Source organism: Fimicolochytrium jonesii, assembly GCF_025526975.1.
Source record: "Fimicolochytrium jonesii strain JEL569 chromosome Unknown EV422scaffold_31, whole genome shotgun sequence".
In the NCBI taxonomy this organism is placed as follows: domain Eukaryota; kingdom Fungi; phylum Chytridiomycota; class Chytridiomycetes; order Spizellomycetales; family Powellomycetaceae; genus Fimicolochytrium; species Fimicolochytrium jonesii.
In genome coordinates this window covers 56,441-76,297 of record NW_026515698.1, presented here as the reverse complement: position 1 = coordinate 76,297, position 19,857 = coordinate 56,441, and the positions used below count along the sequence as shown (strand labels likewise).

Here is a 19,857-nt window from a genome sequence, read left to right as displayed (position 1 = left end):
AGCTCGTTCTTCGGTAGTCAAATTGTCTCCAAACGTAAGCAAGTGTTCTTGTCCATTGAATCGGTTTTGGCGTACGGTACTTCTGGCTGGTGTCTCGGTAATCGTAGGTCTGGGTAATGCTTCAGGTCGAATGCCTCCGGGCAAGGGTTGTGTTACGGGCTTGATCTTCTTTGCAACGGGCTTGAATTTCGTTCGTACTTGCACGCAGTATAGTTCTTCTTCAGAATCGGAGTAGGAGTCGTATTTGGAATAGGTTCGTCGTCGACTGGGCTGAAACAGTTCCTCATAATCGACGCTGTAATCACTGTCGGAATCTGAAACAAGACTTTCTTCTGTGTCGGATTCTTCGGATAGCATTGGCATATCGTCCATGATTGACTGCTGTCGGTAGGTAAACGCTTGTACATGGTACTCGATTGATTGTTGGTAAGCTTCTTCAACGTCGTGTTCTGAATCTTGTTCGTTTTCTGTTGTAACTGCATCGGTCGGTTCTTCGGTGACGTTTCCTTTTGTCGAATCATATTCTTCGCTGTCCGTTTCTGTCTCATAGTATTGGATCATGTACGGTCGCATTCGTAGGGGTCGTCGGAGTTTGTGTCTGTAAAGCATGTCGATATCTTCGAGGTATTCGGGAGGAACCCATAGTTTTGATGTCTTCAAGTACGTGTCCAGAGGTTGAATCCCATACTTGGCTGGTGCAGCGAGGAATCGGGCACTTTTGGCAGAGTCTGGGTCGAATATTCGACACCATACACTTCCATCATCGCAATTCTTCTCTTCTAATCGGGTAATGCGGCGGTAAGGTCTTCCCAAAATCAAATCGTGACTGAGGGACTCGGAACTGACAAAGCAGGCGGTCGAGCAACTGATAGATCCAATAGAAATCTTTCTGTCGTAGACGACACCATTAATTCGACTGGGTCTCCCATCCATATTCTTCAATGTCGTGTTCGCAGGAATGGTTGTTTCGATCGGAATGTTCAGTGCTTCGAATAAACGTAGTGACATCAGATTCACTTCGGCTCCGGAATCTAGTAGTGCAACAATCGAATTCGAGTACTGGTTGATTTTAACGTTTGTGTGTGGACTGATTCCACTTAGAGTCGGGGTCTTATAATGTTCCGTCGCGATTTGTCGAAACATCATCACTTCTCCTTCATCCATCTCTTCAGACTGAATGTTATACACGTTCTTGAGGTACTGCTGAGGGTGTGCTGATTGTTGAATGGCATTCACGTTGAACGACATTTCGGCAACTCGTTTGTCACAGGCTTTCTTCTGTTTTTCTCGATCACTTTGTTTCTTGATTCTTTCTTCATACTGGTCGATTGGTACACGGTGTTGTCGTAGGTCAGATGCAACAGATTTTCGAAATTCGGGACTGAGAGTCATCAGTTCCGGGAAAGTAATGCCAATATTGACGTTCTTGTAGAGTCTGCGTTTGATCGCGTCAACGGGATGATTGCCTTGGTCTGCAATGTCGGGATAAAACTTGAACTTCGGCTGTCTTTGCTTGGGTTGTTCTTCATCTGTATCGGTCTCAGGATCAGTCTCCATCGGCGTAACAGGTCAATCGTCAATTAGTCGGTCTCCAATCGGACGGCGTTTCTTTTTCTCTCCTGGTTTCAGGATATCTCTTCCAGCGAATCTTTCTCGGTCGGCTCGGGTCGGTAATTTTCTCTTTCGGATGGTGTCTTCTGCATCTTCCGTATCGGTTCCAGCTCTGGCGGGTGCTTGTCCACTTCGGGGTCGGTTTCTGTCAGCTGGATCAGCAACAGCAGGTCGTTTCGGATCGCGGGCTTGGGCAATGGTCGTATCGAAATGAATGGGATCGTCCCAGTTCGTAATGTTCCAAATTGTAAAGGTCAAATCTACGGCATGTTCTTCAAGATAATCTCGGATTTTGGATGAGCGTTCGGAGGTTTCACGGGTCTTTTTCTTGTCGTGGTTTCACAGCATAAACGAATTGATCAAATGACTGTAGGGTCTCTGATTGGTGGAAGTGTTATGGTTGCGGAGTACGGCAGCTTTGGCATCTTCGTAAACCTTCTTGATTCCTCCGCGTCCGATGTTCAAAGGGATTTCTTGTCCGGGTGCTCCAATGGTCGTATTGTCAGGGTACGCAATTCGTCCTTGTCCGTTAAGAACTAGTTCTCCTCGGTTCTGAACCTCGGAAAAGTCTCTGCAAAATCTGCGCTGGTGTCCTTCTGGATCGCAATATACGCATCGCAAGGGTCGAACATTCGCATTGCCGGTATTCGTTGAGCCACTGCCTTGCGAATCGTTTGCAGGTGGAAGTTGGGTCACAGGAGTCAAGCTCTGCAGGATTCGGTCCTGGCTAGTCTGCAACTGGGCCATTCGTTTGGTCATTTCGCGTACTGCTTGGCCAAGTTTGCTCTCGGTCGGCAATACTTGTCCTTGTACGAAGTTCAGCTGGTCGCTAACAGTCGGGTTGGTAATACCGGGGATCGTAAGAATCGGTTTCTTAACAGTCATAGATCGCACGTTGGAATCGGGTTGCTTAATAAATGTCGTAAGTTGAGAAAGCGCGGCATCTTCATTGGTTGCTTCGGTGATGGCTTCCGTAACTCGGCTAACGGAGGGTAACTGAGTCGGTCGCAAGTGGGTTCCACGTTCAGCAGCAAGTCTTCTGGCTCGTTGGAGAACTCGTTTGTCGAAGCCGGGTTCGGCTTTCCACGGGGTCAGAAGCAGATTGATCTTTTCTTTGTTGGCGACCCCATCGATTCTTGCATATCGATAGGCCATTTCGTTGATAAATTCAGCAACGTTGGCAGTGTTCCGTTTGACATGGTCTCGTTGACTGAGAGCCCATTGTTCGAGGTCGTTGAAAGTATGTCGAGTTTTAAACGCATCAAAGTGCAATATCACTTCTTCAGTAAACGTTGCCCAGGTTGGTTCTTCTATCCATCGAGTATATTTGGTTATGTCAAGCGATTGGAAACTAGGCATACTACGAAGCAGCGGTCAAATACTCGGTTTCGAATACTGGATGAATGTCTGCATACATCGTTTGTGTTTCAATTCCACGATTGATTGTTCCCGCTGATTAGCAATAGCAGGATCTTGCGTGTTGTACGGACTGCGAAGTGTAGTGTGCGGAGGGTTCAGGACGATGCTCGGGTACTCGGCGTCAGGTTCGTATTCAGCATCGTTAAGTTGAGCATAGAATAGATTGATTTTCTCCTGTACATCTCGTCCATCGAACTCTATAGCTCCAGGGTGTCCTATCATAGGTAGACCTTTCGAACTAGCAACTCAAAGTAGTATCGCAAACTAGTCGGCAGTCACAGTAAACATCGGGTTGTTCGCCTCATAGTTGGGAGGCGGGTTAGGCGGATTGTTCGGTTCCGGGTTCGGATCGGGATTCGGGTCTGGATTCGGGTTATTCGGCGGTGCATTAGCGTCTGCCATTTTGTCGAGAAAGTTGCTATTACTCGAAAAATGCAAAGGTGTCTAAAAATAGACGGTTGAAGATCGTCTCTAAAAACGAGTCGGTTGTCGGAGTACGAAAGTGCTGACGTCAAAGAGTGGCGCACCAGAATGCACGTGTGAAAACGCGCTTTGGCGTGTCGAAACAAGGGGTAGGCTGTCGAAAAGTCGGGCGGAGACGTGCTGTCGAGCTGTCGAAAAGTGGCTGTTTTTGGTAGATAGCGAGTCGAATAACTAGCGTATCGTTTTTCGTCGATTTTTATTGTACGGTAGGTACGAAGTCTATACGGATAAGCGGGTCAAAAGAAAGTCTGAGCGATAGAATCTCTTTTCGTCGAAGAAAAGGACTCCTGGTAAGATCGCCAGTAAATGTGGTGGTGGCCGGCAGAAACAAGGGTCTGTCAAATACGGGGTTACGGTCGGGTGTCGGGAAAAATAAGCTGCCGGTCTCTCAATAGCACAGGAAGAGATCTCAAGTGAGAGCATCGTCTTGCCACCTTAATTTCCAGGTGCTTTGAAAGGAGTCCTTCTTCTAATATGGGGTCGGGAATTACGGGTACGGGCACAAAGCACGAAATCGGGAATATCTGTAGGTTTGACTACAAAACAAAACAACGGGGTTATCCAATCTAACTTTCAGCTCTTCTTACAAGATTCCTGAACGATCAAGTCCTCGGCGACGTCAGCAAAGTACAAGTCACGACACTCGGGGTCGTCTTGTCTAAGCTCTCCGGGTCTATGAGCGCGCCTTGAAAGTCTATCTGAAACTGAAAGAAGTCGTTGGGAGTAGAGAAGTAGAAAGCTCTGTTGTTGATCGGGATCTGTGTTCTGCGTATCGTACAAAGGTCTGGGGAAAACAGGCGGGTTTTTATATGGATTTTTCTAGGCTACGGGATTTTGTCGAAGTCCAAACTCTTTACTAGTCGTCTCTAGAGGATTTAGCTACGTCGGGGTCTTTTTCTCTTTTCCTGCGGCGGTCTACGTAGTTTTTCCTTTTTCCATTCGCAATTTTGGCATTGATACAGTCTTATCGCTAAACTTTTCTCGGGGTTTTCTGCGATGTTTGGCGTTTACGGCCACCGGAAATTGGTTTTCTCGTTTCGCAGTTGATTTCTTTAGCGTTTCGGGCGTCGTGGGAGCTTCTGGTTGGTTGAAAGTCGGGTCGGGGGCGCTTTCATGTGTGGGATCCTCTCCTACGCCTACATTTTTCGCATGTCAGTCGTATCCGAGGACAGAACGTCGTTGTGAAGCAAGGTTTCGGTAAAGGTAGTTGTATTTGGTAATCGTCGGAGTGTCAGGAACGCGAGTGTGTCCATTTATTGTTGGAAGTTTTGAAGGTATTTTGACATTGTCATATAAAGGTGATTTCATTCGCTCGTTGAAGATTCTAGGGATATAATTGGCGTCGGAATATTATCGATTTCATGCACAGTTCGAAGCGCACTACTACAACGGATGCTTCGAATCTGTGGCCGGCTGGTCTTCAATAACGGCAGCAAATGGAGGGTGTATTCCCGGGTTTCCCTGGGAAAGTGCATTCCTGGGTTGGAGCATTCGCAGGCTTGCCGAGCATCCGCGTCAGAGTACACCCAGCTCGGCTATCCGCGGATAGATTCGCGGATGCTGTGCAAATGTCCTTCGAGCAATGTCCTGCTTGTCCTCCTGTCCTCTGCACAATGCGACGAGATTGCAAAGGGCATTCTGAAGGCCATTGCGGAAAAGGACAACCCAATCCCACACTTTCCCACACGCCCAACAAGCCCAGCCAGGCATCATGTCAACAGTCCAAACTAACCCACCACCTCCACCACCTCAACGAGCTACGGTTGAGGGGGAGCGGGAAGCAGGTCAGAGAAACGAGAAGGCTGTCAGCTGAGCTTTGTGTATTTTGGTTTGAGCCGGCCACTAAACCCGGGGCACGTGGGCTTTTTCAACCATACTTACGTCACCTGAGTGGCGCACTCAACCACATAACAAAGGATTTGTTATTATGCCAGTTTGCCAAACAAAACGCTTACCCGGTCATGTACTATACGGGTAGGTGCCCCTCTAACACCCCCTCTGCAGCTAGGCAGTATAGTACATTTTTGACCGGATTTTTTATTGTTTAGCTAGGCAATCATAGGCAGAAGTGGTTTCGAAAAACAGTGTGCCAAGCTAAGATTCGAACCTGCGCTATCAGGGCTCATAACCTGTTATTATGCCAGTTTGCCAAACAAAACGCTTACCCGGTCATGTACTGTACGGGTAGGTGCCCCTCTAACAGGATTGTGCATGCATAGTTGCACTTTGCTCATGCTGGATGTGCCACCTAAATCGATACCCTTTGCCTTTGCAATTTTTATGAGTGCATCTTTCGTAAACGTGCCCGGATCCGAGCACAGCTGCTCAACAAAACGCGCTATATTGCCTGCGTAAAGCAGGTTCACGGCTGCATTCATTGTTGGAAACTCCGGCTAGATGTAGTTATAGATAAAGTTATAGTCATAGCTATATCTCAATCAAAAAGATTATAAAAGATTGGCTTGTAGCACCGTTTCTTATCAACAACACATCGCGTATCGTGCTTCCCAGGGAGGTTTACCACCGCGGAAACTTGGTCATTGGTGGAGAAAAGTTCCTGTTGTGCACGAATCTTATGTCAACCGGGGAGAGATAGCTCCGAGCAGTTTGGCTAATCGCCATTTTGCATGAAAGAACAAATTGATGTCTGATATTCATCGTATCCGGCATCTTCATCGGATGGATTACATTGCACCAACTAATCAAGACTTGTGCGCGGAGTCGACTTGGCTCTTAGCGAATACATCGTGTGCTTTGATAGACTTTGATGTGAGAAATTGACGAGTTGTAACACAGTGACAACACGTGACCGCTGCCCCTTGTTGGAGCTATCTTGAGCCCCTTGCTGGAGTTTGACTCCAGCATCCTTTCCATCCATCCACCTTCCTCCCGCAGCGACCCGTAGTGAAAGTAACCCACCCACCCATCCGTTGTCTTGTACTATATATTTCTGCCCGTCCACCCGGCTGACACCGGGCCGTGCGCTGCCGTAAGAATGCGGAGTCCTTTCTAGTCTTCACTCCCCATGGAAGGTGTTATCCTAACCCTACCCCTAACTGACTGATCGGCGCCTAACAACCCTTCACCTCCCTTGTATCAGAAGTTCAGAGGACTTTGCGGTAAGGGTGCAGTTTAGCGGGTTTCCCGCGCGTAGCCCACCCGATCCAGAACCCACCAAACTACACTCAAAAAAACCCACCAAACTACACTCAAAGAAAAACCCACCAAACTATACTCAAACAGAGACGGCGGGGTTCCCCCTGCACCCCCACCAGGGCTTTCCCACCTGGACCCCCCTCTGCATGCTGCTCATTTGACAAGGTGTATTATTATACATATTACGTATATAAACCCATAGAAAAAACCCCACTCAATCAAGGGGGCTGCCGCCCCCCTGAACCCCCTGCCTTCTCTATTCCATCAGTCGTCCAACGGGTCCGCTGTTATTTCAACATCATCCTCCGACGGGCTGTCAACCATCACCAAGCCTGTGCGCCCACTATACCCCCTCCCGTCTGCTGTCATCCTCCACACGCAGACTCCACCATGGTGCTTTCGAATGTGGCCCAGCAGAACACCAAATGCATAACGGTTCTGCCCGTCGGGCAAAAAACGCTGGCGCCACATGCCTTCGTAAAAGTACTTTTCCATATGTACCTTTCGAGTGCCACTCCGGGGCATCACATGTTTCTTTACACGGAACCAGAGAGCCTCGATGTTGTTTGTCTGGATACCGGTCACCGGATCTTTGAAGTTCTCCGAATGGTTGACAGTCCCGTGGGTACAGTCCATTTTGGCAAAGCGGGCAGTGTCATACCCTTTCCACAGGTCGCTGTACACGGTGGTGCCTGGGTGGATGAAGGCCTACTTAGCAGTAGTCGGCAGAGGAAGCAGATGACTGAGCAAACTCTATGTATGTGTGAGATGTAGTACTGTGAAGTATGTATTGTCTTGTTGTAGGAAAGAGGATGCGAGGTCCGAAAGGGGAAGAAAAGAGTGAAGTCCCGTACGTGGAAGCGTGGCGTAAGCGGGAGGGGAGTCAAGTGAGGAAAAAAACTACGGGAACCCTAACCAGGGACTCGGGAGGATGATACCTCCAACACCCCCTCTCAAACTCACGAGTCTATCTGGGTGAAAGATAAATCTAAACAATGAGTACAATGGTGCGGGCGTACGCGAAAAGCGGGCGGTCGTCGGGTGAATAGCTATGACTAAAAATGAAAGAAATGAAAGAGTAAAATGAAAGAAGAGGGAAACGCCGCGAGTATAAAACAAGAAACAGCTGTCAGTCGCCCCAGAGAGGTAAGACCAACGTTCCCATACTCAACTACCGTATCCCAGACTACCACACAATACGCGAAACAATGGCGAACGGAGGCAAGAACGGCGGGAATGGCAAGAAGAGCGGCGATGGCAAGAAGAAGCAAACGGCCCATAACACGGTGAGACCAGCAGCCCCCCCAGCTGCACCTCCGGCAGGACCCTCACGACCGAAACGCGCTCTACGCGTGCATCGTCCGCAGCGTCCGCAAGCGACTCTTCGATGTCGAAAGCCCGAGTTAGAGAAGCTCTTCGATTGGCGACGGAGGTATCGACGTTGAGGTACCGCAAGGATAACCATGAGAACCTTGCGAAGCACCTGGCGTTTACGAAAGCGAAACTGGATCGATCCGAAGCGAAAGAAGGGGTCGTTCGAGGCATTGATGGAGGAGGCAGACTACCTTGGGTGTAAGGCAGTCTCCGAGTCGCAATATAAGGAAAAGGCGGCATATCGAAAGAAAAGATGAAAGAGGCGAAGCGCCGCAGTGATGCGGCCGAGAGACGGGAGCGAGACCAGATGATGAAGCAACTCCAGTACTTGCAAAAGCACATGGATGATTCGTCTTCGAGTGATGATGGAGACGATGACGGAAACGGCGGGGGAGGTGGTCCAGGGGGTCCGCCTGGTGGAGGCGGAGCCGGAGCCGGTGGAACCCCCGGTGCTGGGGCAGCGGCGGCTATCACGGTGGCGGGTTAAGGTGCCGAAGTCATATATAGTGCCCAGAAGCCGTCCCAGTATGGGTGTTCCGTATGTCTCACTCGGACGTAGTCGTCGCCGGCTGTCTATTGCTAGCGACACGTCCTTCTTGAATTGCTTGAATAAATTTTGTATGTGTCTCGGGAGGAAAGGGCTTTGTACAGTAATCAGCCAGTTGCTCCTGCGTCGCGGTGTCGAGGAGTACGACGTCTTTCTTCGCCACGCCGTCGCGTAGCTTGTGGTAGCGTACGTCGATCTGTTTGGAGCGTTGAGTAATAGATATGGAGTTGGCAATCTCGCGTGCGCTCTGATTGTCGATGCGGAGGGGCGTGAGGTCCTTGATGTTGCCGTATTCGTTGCCGAAGACCTCCGCGATGATCGAGCGGAGCCAGATGACCTCGTTGTGACCGAGGGATGCAGCAATATACTCAGCTTCCGTGGAGCTAAGAGCTACGCACTTCTGCTTGGTGCTTTTCCAGTAGATAAGCTGGCCGTTGAAGAAGCTGGCGATGCCCGCGGTAGATTTGCGGTTGTTGACATCGTCTGCGTAGGATGCGTCTGTATAGACGCGAAGTCCAGCTTGATCTGAATGACCGCACTGGTAGGTTAGCTCGAAGGTGCAGGTACCCTTCAGGTAGCGCATGATGCGAAGTACATCATTCCAGTCGGCTTGAGTAGGAGCTGAGACTTGAGGTGCAACGAAGCCGACAGCAATTGAAATATCCCAGCGCCAGGTAATGGATGCCCACGTGAGGGCCCCCACTGCTTCCTGGTAGAGAAGCTTGCTATGAAAAGGGGGGCTTGCGGAGGGTGGTCGGGTACACGCAGAGACAGCGCACGTTGTAGAGACCGGGGTAGCGTTTTGTTGTCCAAATCGTTCGAGTAGACCGTTGATATAGGTAACATTGCAGATTTTTAGTTGGTTCCCTGACGGCAAGAGCTGGTAATCGAAGACTTGACCCAGGCAGTTTTTGATGGGACCGAGATCCGTACAGTTGAAATGAGAACATAGTTCACCTTTCACTTGTTTGACGTGTACGGGAAAGCAGCAGGCGATGAAATCGTCCACATAGATAAGGAGCATCTGGAGAGCGTCCAGAGTGCGCGTCGTTGTCGCGTAGCGATAGAAGACGCAAGGGCAGTTCTTTAAGGGGGTAAAGCCGAGAGAACTGAGGGTTTCGCAAAGAGTACGGTACCAGAGAAGCGGAGACTGCTTCAGACCGTATAGAGCCTTGCGTAAGAGGTATACCCAGTCTGCGCGCGGCTTGTGCGGATCTTCGTAGCCTTGAAATTGTTCAACATAGACGGGTCCGTCGATATCGCTGCGTAAGAACGCGTTGGGGACGTCAAGTTGATGGATTTCCATACCGAGAGAGACGGCAATGGAGAGGAAAAGGCGAAGAACTGACATGGGTAGGGTTGGAGCGTAGGTGTCGTTATGATCAATACCCTTGGATTGATGAAAACCTTGAACTACACCGCGGCCCTTGAATTTCTTGAAAGTACCGTCCGGATTGAAGATTTGACGCAGTACCCAAGTACTACCGAGTACGCGCTGATGTCGAGGACGGGGTACGAGTTCCCAAGTCCCGTTATCAACTAGGGCCTGGAACTCTTTATCAGCTGTGAGCTTGAAGTCAGCTGATTGAGGGGAGGCCATTGCTTGTCGCCAGGTCATAGTGACGGATTGAGGTGTGTCTTTGGTACGCGCGTTGAAGGCGTTCGAGAGGGCTTCAATCGTTTGGGTGTTGAAAGCGTTTGAACAAGACTCCCAGATATCCAACGCTTCAGTCTCAATGAGATCAGAGCGTGGTTGCTGGGTAGGGGTAGTAAAACCAACCCACTTGATGAGGTATTCCTTTTGGATGTTCTTGCCGCGGCGTTGACGTTCAGAAAGGATGTGTTTGATAGCGAACTCCTCTTGCGAGGTGGGAACGTCTTCTAGAAGATCTAGGAGAGCAGGATCTTGACGAAGGTGCTCAGGGAGTCCAGTAGATTGGTTGAAACCAACGTCACGTGAGACGGCAACAGTGTCGCGAACTGGATCCCAGACATAGTAACCTTTGGTGCCTCGTTGGTGAGCATAGCCCACTAGGTACGTCTTGGTAGCATGATTTGCCATCTTGTCCTGGCCCTTGGGTGGAACGACAGTGTACGTGAGACATCCGAGCTTGCGCAGATGCGCGATGCTCGGGCGGCGACCGGTAAGGAATTCGGAGCGCGATTTGGCGTCCGGGGTTGCAACTGAACGCGGGTAGAGGTTGTGCAGGTAAGAGACAGCCTCCAGGATGTACGGCCAGAGCTTGCGGGGAAGGTGAGTGTCCGCGAAGATGGCGCGTACGGGGTCCAGTAACGTCCGATCGAGGCGCTCTGCTTTTCCGTTTTGTTGACTAGAATACGCGACAGTAGACTCGTGGGTAATCCCATTTTCGTGTAGGTACGACGTGAGCTTGCCAGTGTATTCTCCGCCCCTATCCGTACGTAGGATCTTGAGGGAGACGCCAGTTTGATTCTTGAGCCACTTATGAAAGATCATAAACCTTGCGGTAATAGTGGATGCCTCCTTGTCCTTGATGGAGTAGGTACGGGCGAAATCGTAGCCGTCGTCAAGGAACGCGAGACTGTAGCGCTCTCTGTCGATGCCGTGGATCCGAAATGGACCTTGTAAATCGCTGTGAATCAGCTCGCCGGGTTTGTGTGGCGGGGATGTGGATTTAGGGAAGGTAAGGCGGGTAGCTTTGCCGAGAGCGCATGGATCGCAGCGTGCGCCGGAGTCCGGCGTAGCCCCCACTCAAGGCCAATCCTCTACTATCTTAGGCATAACCGGGAGAATGTGGTTTCCGGGGTGTCCAAGACGTTGATGCAGAAGTTGGGGGGTTATGGAAGCGACCAGTGCATGTGCATTGGGCTTGTAGGTGGTAACCCGTCCTTCCAAATAGGACGCGTCGCCTTCGCGCATTCCCATCGCGAGTAAATGTCGGTCAGTAATGAACATAACAACGTCGGTGGGGTGAAAGGAGACGGTAACGCCGTTATCAGTGCATTTAGCAACAGATATAAGCGGCTGGGCAAGACTAGGAACCAATAACACGTCGCAAAGAGCGAGAACGTTGCCGCCGGACGTAGGTTGGATAAGTACGGTACCCTTCTTGTGAGAGGTAATGGTAGTCGAATCCGTGAGTCCAATAAGGCGTTGGTAGTCTTGAAGAGAAGATGGATCTAGATCCTCGATATATGGGGTCATATGATCCGTACAACCGGAATCCACATCCGCCTTGAAGAGGCGGACGTCGTGGTTGGTTGGTTGGACTTGAACGTGCATGGCATAAGCCATGGAGGCTGCAGCGGGTGCGTCCTGCTTGGTTTTCGCGTTCTTGTCCATGATATCCTTGACAGCTTTGTAAGTAAAGCAGTTTTCCTACTTGTGGCCTTCCCTTTGGCAGTATCTGCACTGGGGAGGTTTCTTGATTGCGTCAGAAGACGAGGATTGGGTAGGGGAGGAGCCTCTGGAGCCGCCAGTCTTGGATTTGTTCTTCTTCTTCTGAGGTAGAGTGGAAGTAACGTGGCAGCGGATTGTAATAATGCTAGGTCCGTTGCCAGAGGCTAGCTCTGTCTCCGCTCGATGTATTCAAAGAATTCTAGAGCTTCTACCTCCCGGGGCGCCGCCCGAAGGCTTTTCTTCCCTTCGGAAGTCACCCCAGAGCGTAGAACTCCAGAATAATCTATGCTACACGTGATCTCATGCCCTACGCGCTTCCCCGCACTAAAGTGACACCTGCAGCACCTCATTACACCCCCCTTAGAGCCAAGTTCACTCCGACACCGACCGCACCTGTCAGTCGCTCCCCGCTGTTACTTGATGTGGAGCTGACACAGGTGTCGGCCATGAGGAGTGCGCATGGCTCTACTGGAGCGGCTGGCGTCACCGGTGGTCACCACGATGGCAATCAGATCCACGCCGATATGAGGTAGAGATGATTCGGCCGCAGCTGGTCGTGGGGCGCTATGGTCCTTGTCTGTGGCATATAAAAAGAAGGCAGTAATCCCCTCGGCACCTTCCCGCCAGTCCCTGGACTTACATTTCTTGCTCCCAATCTCGTAACCTCTCACCGTCGCCGTTCCCCTCTTCACTATGGCCAGCGTAGCACCTCCTGCCAAGCCCACTGCCGCCGGCCCGTCATCGGGCAAGAAGAATGTAGGCAAGGGCCCCGCCACAGGGGAAAGCCTGAAGAAGGCTATCAAGCGACAGCGAGTGGTGAGTCCACGGAGGTTGCCCAATTGACTGAGCTTACGTGGTTTGACCAATTCTATCTCAGGACACCCCCGAGGTGCACTCGGACAGTACCCCGGAGCCCCCGGCTCCACCGGCCCGACCTACGTGTTGGAACTGCAACACGTACCGCCCCCGCAAAATGTTCCTCTCGACGTGCCAGCACGTTATATGCCGGCCTTGCATCCTCCCGCTCTGTGATGACACCGTAAGGAACCGCATGTCATGGGTGGTTGCCGTGGGGTGACTGACAGCTCACGTCTCTTCCCGACAGACCGACATGCCCGTCGAGAGTTCACGTGCGGCTACGTGGACGGTTTCGGGGAGGAGTGTGAAGTGCCGCTCATCTGCCAGGAGCTACCCTGCACCTGTGTGTGGCCCGACTGCGATTGTCTGGCCAAGGACGTGCGGGTCTTCCCCTGCGACCACATCCAGTGTATGGGGCATGTCCGCGCGTAAGTACAACAGTCGTGAATTTTCGACAGGTCCCGCCACTGATGTGACGCGCTCCCTCTAGCCAGATGAACATCCAGCAGTTCGTCCCGCTGCGTTGTGGCATGGGGACCGCCTGCCACGGCTCACGTTGCCAATGGTCTTTCGCCAAACAGGTTGGTATTTAGCCTGGCGTCGTCGTTCTTCATTCTTGTATATATTTTGTTGAATTTTATCTCTTCGGAGCGTTTCCCTTTGGTACTTCACCGATTGTCCTGAGCCCTGGTGCCTCGCACCCGCTCGCATCCTGAGCCTTGGTATTGCATACCCGCCCGCATGAGCCCTGACACCTTGCTTGCCCGCTCGCATAGGCCCTGGTACCCTGTACCCGCCCGCATCCTAGGCCTTGGTATTGCATACCCGCCCGCATGAGCCCTGACACCTCGCTTGCCCGCTCGCATAGGCCCTGGTACCTCGTACCCGCCCGCATTGTAGGCCCTGGTACTACGTACCCGCCCGCATCATAGGCCCTGGTACTATGTACCCGCCCGCATCATAGGCCTTGGTACTAGTACCCGCCCGCATGAGTCTGTAATGGTATCGATCATTTTGGACAGTAGAAACTCTGTTTTGATGTATGTACAAGGTTCAGATACGTTTACGGCGACGAGAGACTGCCGCTCTCTCCTTCGCCTTGGTCTCCCGAGTCTCCTGGCGCTTGGCGGCTTGCTTTCGGACATATCGCTTGTGTGCCAAGGTGTCACGGACGTGTCGGAGTGGCTCCCAGGTGTTCTGGGACACGTCGCCTTCGCGGTTCAGCAGGACCTGGTCGCCTACTACGAACGCGTCCGTATTCTTGTTCCTGTCGTAGTATCTTGCCTGCCTGTCCTGGGCCTCTCGGAGTCTGTGCTGAACGATGCGGCTCACCTGGGTCAGTTGCTGCATGCGTTCCTCAATGGACTCTCGATCAGCCTGTTTCAGTTGCTCTGTTGGGTCGCTGGTACCCCATTGGTCTGGTACCTTCGGGATGTACCTGATGTTGATCTCATACGGGGACATGCCCGTGGAGGTCTGGGGCATCCTGTTGTAGTTGTACTCGAGGAGGGGAAGCATCTCGCGCCAGTTCGAGCCGGTGTAGTTCAGGTAGGGGACCATCATCTTCTTGATTGTCTTGATGACGTTCTCCGTCTTGCCGTCGGTCTGTTGGTGGCGTGCCGACGAGAGTTCCTGCTATACGCCGGCGCACTTCAGGAGGTGCTTCCCAAAGGCGCCGGTCCATTTGGTGTCCCGATCGCTGATGATCGTGTGGGGCATGCCTGTGATGCGGAAGGCCTGGTCAAAGAACAACTGGGCGAGTTCTTTTGCCGTTGCCTTGGCGTGGGTCTCGAGGAGGATTATGCGGCTGGATAAGTATTCCACCGGGATGAGGACGGCTCCCTTGTCCATGACGGACTCGTCTCCCGCTTCCCCCACCTTAGAGTTTGTCGTGGGGAAGTAGATGTCCAAGCCGACGCAACACCAGCGCTCGTCGGGGACCGGAATGCTGCGTAGGAGCCCGAAGTTGGAAGCCTGCTTGTTGCGTTGGCAGTCGGGACAAGTCCGGACGAACTGGTGGACCTCGCGCTTGAGGTGGAGCCAGTAGTAGAGCGCGAGGAGTTTGGCAACGGTGCGCTGGACACCTGAGTGGCCGCCGTTGGCCAGGGAGTCGTGATAGAACCTGAGGAGGGGGCCCCGAAGGCCCTCGGGGACGTAGCGGGGGCCATGGTCACAAAAGGAAGCTGCGGTTGTCGCGCGTGAGGCGCCGGGCAAAACCCGAGAGGGTAGAGGGGTCGTCGGGGTTCGTCGCGGTGGTCTGCAGGTGGGCGAAGGTGTCCTTGCAGAACTTGTCATCGTTGAGCGCAGTGAGCCACTCGGCGTCGGTAGGGAGGCGGCCGGTGATGTCCGGTAGAGGTGTCCCGGTGACAATGGAGAACACTTCGACCTTCATCTGACAGCTGACGCACTTTGGGGCGTACAGCGGGGTGCGGCTGAGTATGTCGGCGATGGGATTGAACTCACCGGGGAGGTATTTGATAGTGAAGTCGTAGTCCTGAAGGAACTCCACCCATCCGGCCTGGCGCCGGGAGAGATGAGGCTGATTCTGGAGGTATATGAGGGATTCGTGGTCGACGAATGCACGGAATTGGCGACCAATGCGGTAGTGGCGGTTAGGACCAATGCGAGGAGCTCCTGTTTGTGCACGGGGTATCGGGTTTCGGCCGGAGCCATCTTGCGTGAGTAATATGAGATGACGCAGAGGCGCGGAAGGTTATTGAGGTCCTTTTTTCGTGGTGGGCAGTTGATTCGGCATGGGAAAGTTGCCGTCTGTGCCCTGACCGATCCAGCCCCCTACGGCGAAGCCCGACGCGTCAGAGAAGATGTAGGGGAACTTATCAGGGTCAAAGAACGCCAGGCAAGGGGCGTCGGCGACGCGCGCCTTGATGGTGTCAAATGCTGCTTGTTCCTCGGCGCCCTACTGCCACGGGTGGGTGGGGGATTGAAGGTTGGTCAGTGGGAGGGCTGGGTCAGCATAATGCGGAATGTATTCCTTGACATAGTTGACTAGCCCCATGAAGGAGAGGAGCTCGAGGGCGCTGGTGGGTTTGGGTCGAGCGCGGACAGCCTTGACCTTGGACGGGGCGATGGAAAGGCCGTCCTTACCAACCATGTGCCCGCAGAACTCGACCTGGTCCACTGCCCACTGACATTTGGACGGTTTCACGTGGAGGCAATGAGCCGAGAGGGTCTTGAGCACTTCGGTGACATGCCCGATGTGTGAGTCCATGTCGGGGCTGAAAATAAGGATGTCATCGAGGTAAGAGATGAGGTATGAATCGTACTTGTCGCCCAGGAGTTTGTTCGTGAGGCGTTGGAATGTCGCGGGCGCGTTCGTCAGCCCGAAGGGTAATACGTTGTACTGGAAGTGGCCGAAGCGCGTCCGGAAGGCAGTCTTCTCACGGTCTTCCTCCGTGTGCCGCCGATCGATCGGTCGCCGCTGTGCCAGGGAAATCGGACGGACAAGTGCACATGCAGACTAGCTCCATCCGAGCCTCCATTCAACATTGTCGCCAGAGTTCACAGGACGATCATCACAAAATGTCTATTCCACATAAGAAATAATATAGATGTACGGGAATCTACTCGGGATGAGTAAGCACTAACTTCTCTCCGCTAACCTTCTTGGCAGCCAACAACTCCAGCGCCTCGCCAAGCCCCTCCAACCCTCCATCCACAACCCTCACCCTGCTGGGCTTAAGCTTTCCCTCGGCAAAATACCCCAACAGCTCATCTCCAATCACCTCATGCACGAAACCAGCTAGCGTCGGGTCGAACCCCATGATCGTAGGCAACAGCGTCACGCCCGCAGGGATCTCGGGGGCGCCGACGGCTGTTGTCACGATTGTTGACGGGTGGGCTACATCGGCACGCAGGGCCGCGGCAGCTTGGGCGGTCGCGGGACCACCGACGGCATCGAACGCTAGCTTGGCCTCTCCACCTGTGAGCTTACGAATCTGCTCGACGGCGTCAGGGGCGTTGTAATCGACGACGTGCGCGGCGCCGAGGGCGAGGACCGTCTTGTGCTGCTTGGGGCTCGCCGTGGCGATCACTTTGTAGCCTGCCGCGGTCGCGAGCTGCACAGCGTACGATCCGACGGTGGAGCTGCCTCCCCACACAAGTAGGTATTCCTTTGGTGTCTGCGGCTTCGCGTCCCGTGGCCGGGAGATCTTGAGTCCCTTCTCGGAAAACAGGCCAATGACGGCGGTGAGGGTGCCAACGGGTATGGTAGCGGCCTCGGTGTAGGAGAGGTTAGCGGGCTTGTGCCATGTGTGGCGGACGGTAGCGGTGGCGTATTCGGCAAAACCGTTCAGTTGAGCGCGAGCGATGACGGCGTCGCCGACTTTGAAGGTGGTAACGCTGGGACCGGTGGCGGAGACGATGCCGCTGATCTCGACGCCGAGAGGGGAGGGGAAGGCGCGGATCATGAAGCCTTCTTTGGCCATTTTCGCGTCGAGTGGGCTGGATGGGGAGGGAGGGTTGATGAGTAAGGAAAATATGCCGAAAGAAGCTGGGCGAGCCAGTCTGAATGAAAATGAAATTTACTTTACGGCCGAGGCCTTAACTCGAATGACGACCTCGCCATCTTTGGCGGTCGGGACCTCAGCCTGCTGGACAGCCCACTTGTTGGGAGTTGTGACGAGGAATGCATCCATGGTTGATGTTTGTGTCATGACTAAAGTTTCAGGCAACTGTCTTGGGATGGGAAAGTCGGGTGTGTCGGAAGTTGCGTTTGTTGTCAGTGATGGTTGAATGGCTGAATAAAGGACAGCAGGATGCGCTCGTGCAGTGGCTCTTTTATAGCAAGGAGAAGACCACATTGCGGCAGGCTGAACCACCGTCGACCCATTGCCTGGGTCCTTGACAAATCTTGGGGATATACTGTATGTCTCATCTTACACTGTAGCCCGTTTCGCGAATTCGGCGAACGTGGCAAATGCACTGGCATGTCGTGGATGGTCTGACAAACTCCAAAAAAGCCGTACCGCACCTTCAAAGCTCAGCTATCGCAAAGTCATCTGCTTTTCACGGTTTCCGTCCGTATCAGTCGATCCTGTCAGATCTATCTGGTCGTACGCGGCAAGACTCAAGACGGCTCCGAGTTCCGGCTGCATCGACGATCCTTCCATGAATTTCACATGATCTGGGTCCGGACTCCGGATCAACGTGGGATCTTGCACATTTGAAGGTGGGAAATGAAATTCCGTGATTCAATCTGTGCAGCCTTGTGCAAATCGTATTTCTTCGACGGACCTCGTAAAACGGCTTGTGCGTTCTCCGACGCGTGAAATAATAGGCGTCGGACTTGCGGACGCGTTTCGCTGCATTTCGCACATCGTGGATTTGGAACACAAATCAATGCGCTTTTTGGGTTCCCTACACGTTGAACAACTACCCGATGAGGCTGAAGGCTGCTGAGCAATGCCTTTCATAGCATCCCGTCCATGTGTGTAGAGCCAGCAGCACCGCCAGCTCAAAAAGAATAGAAAGTGTATGTCATAAAGGTCCCCCCAGACTTGTGAGTCCTCCAACCACTCATCGCCGGCAATCCACAACGGACCTATATCATCCTTGGCTCCCACCGCACCTCGTCCAAGCCAACGAGATACATACCTGTCGACAAGATGCCATCGAAAAGCAGTAAGTGATTGTGTGGTTTTGAGCGGGTTTGATAAAAGGTTAGGTCCCTAACGATGAATACCGGATCCTATAGGCACCGCGATTGCGGCTATGGAGTTCACCACCGGCCGGGTCGCCGTCGGCGTTCTCGAGCAAGCTCATCTCATCAACTCCACGCTTCCCCCAACCGTCCGCTTCCTAGATGTTGCAAGCGGCGGCGGTGTGGTAACCAGCAAGTTCATTTCGCTGAACGGGGCTCACGGGTTGGAGAACTGCGATTGGCATGCAAAGTGTTTGGATTATGATGATAAGATGACTGAGACAGCGCTTGCGAAGCCGGAGCTGCAGGCTGGCAATGTGGAGATTAAGAAGGGCGACATTCAGGTATGGTGGCATTGCCGGTCAGCAATCTCCCCGCCCGTCGCCACTGACATGGAATTTGGCGGTTGCAGACCCTCCCGTACTCAGATGGGGAGTTCACGCATGCTGTGTGGAACTTTGGCCCGCAGACGATCAAAGGCGATAGTATCAAAGCGTTTACAGGTGGGTGATCAACATAGTCCCGCGCGGCGTCAGTTGCCGAAAGCAGACCATTGATGGGGTGAGGTTCTCACAGAGATCCACCGCACCCTCCAATCCGGCGGCACCCTCGCATTCAGCGTCTGGACCAAGCCCGGCTGGCAAACAAGCATCGAATCCATCAAACCCGATTTCCAAAAACCGCCGCCGCTGCACGCCTGGACCGACCCCACCGAGATCCACACCAAACTTGAGAACATTGGGTTCCACTCCGTGCAGATTGTAGCGTTCCAGTTCGACACCGAGGAGAAGGACGCAGATGAATACCTTGAGAATCTGTTTTTCTTGTTGCCGATGTCGGCTGAGTTTAAGCAGGAGTATTCTGACCATGTCAGGGAGGTTGTGCGGCGGGAGGGAAACTGGAAACTGACTTGGAAGGCCAACATTGTCGTTGCGATCAAAGCCTAGGATGCGCACTGAAGATCAACATAGAAGAGTAGGCCGTAGAGAAGCGCACGTAGGTTGAATAGTGGTTTCCATGTTACACAATCCACTCAAAGGAGTTTTCTCATTATTTCACGTAAACGAGTGCATCATACAAGTGGAACGGGCAGCTGCCATTGAAGGCACATATGTCTATGTGGGCTATGTAAATTCTAAAGAGAGGGATGGCGCGGCCTACCAAGCCAATCTGGCAACAACACTGCGCGGGTACGCCCTCACCACTGCCTTCCTCGCCTCATCCATGCTCGCACCGGCCCGAACCTTCCTCGCCTCATCCATGCTCGCACCGGCCCGGAAAATCGTCATTCGTCAGCGTTCGTCTGGCATTCACGCCACCGCCCACTGAGCATGCCCGGATGCCCGCCGCGCTTTCCGGCCAACAATTGAG

At 52.8% G+C, this 19,857-nt stretch overlaps 2 protein-coding genes across 2 annotated transcripts; one reads left to right on the top strand and one right to left on the bottom strand.

Moving 5' to 3' along the window:
* Positions 1-16,203: 16,203 nt before the first annotated feature.
* On the bottom strand, positions 16,204-18,102 carry EV422DRAFT_543036 (chaperonin 10-like protein). The gene is made up of 2 exons (XM_053071313.1): positions 17,373-18,102; positions 16,204-17,288 (listed from the first exon to the last, which is right to left on the bottom strand). Exons 1-2 carry the CDS (start codon positions 17,645-17,647, stop codon positions 16,409-16,411), a joined length of 1,155 nt encoding a protein of 384 aa, XP_052921988.1. The 5' UTR covers positions 17,648-18,102; the 3' UTR covers positions 16,204-16,408.
* Positions 18,103-18,156: 54 nt separating this feature from the next.
* Positions 18,157-19,717, top strand: EV422DRAFT_543034 (S-adenosyl-L-methionine-dependent methyltransferase). The gene is made up of 4 exons (XM_053071312.1): positions 18,157-18,467; positions 18,541-18,830; positions 18,899-18,989; positions 19,063-19,717. Exons 1-4 carry the CDS (start codon positions 18,452-18,454, stop codon positions 19,431-19,433), a joined length of 768 nt encoding a protein of 255 aa, XP_052921987.1. The 5' UTR covers positions 18,157-18,451; the 3' UTR covers positions 19,434-19,717.
* The last annotated feature ends 140 nt before the right edge of the window (positions 19,718-19,857 follow it).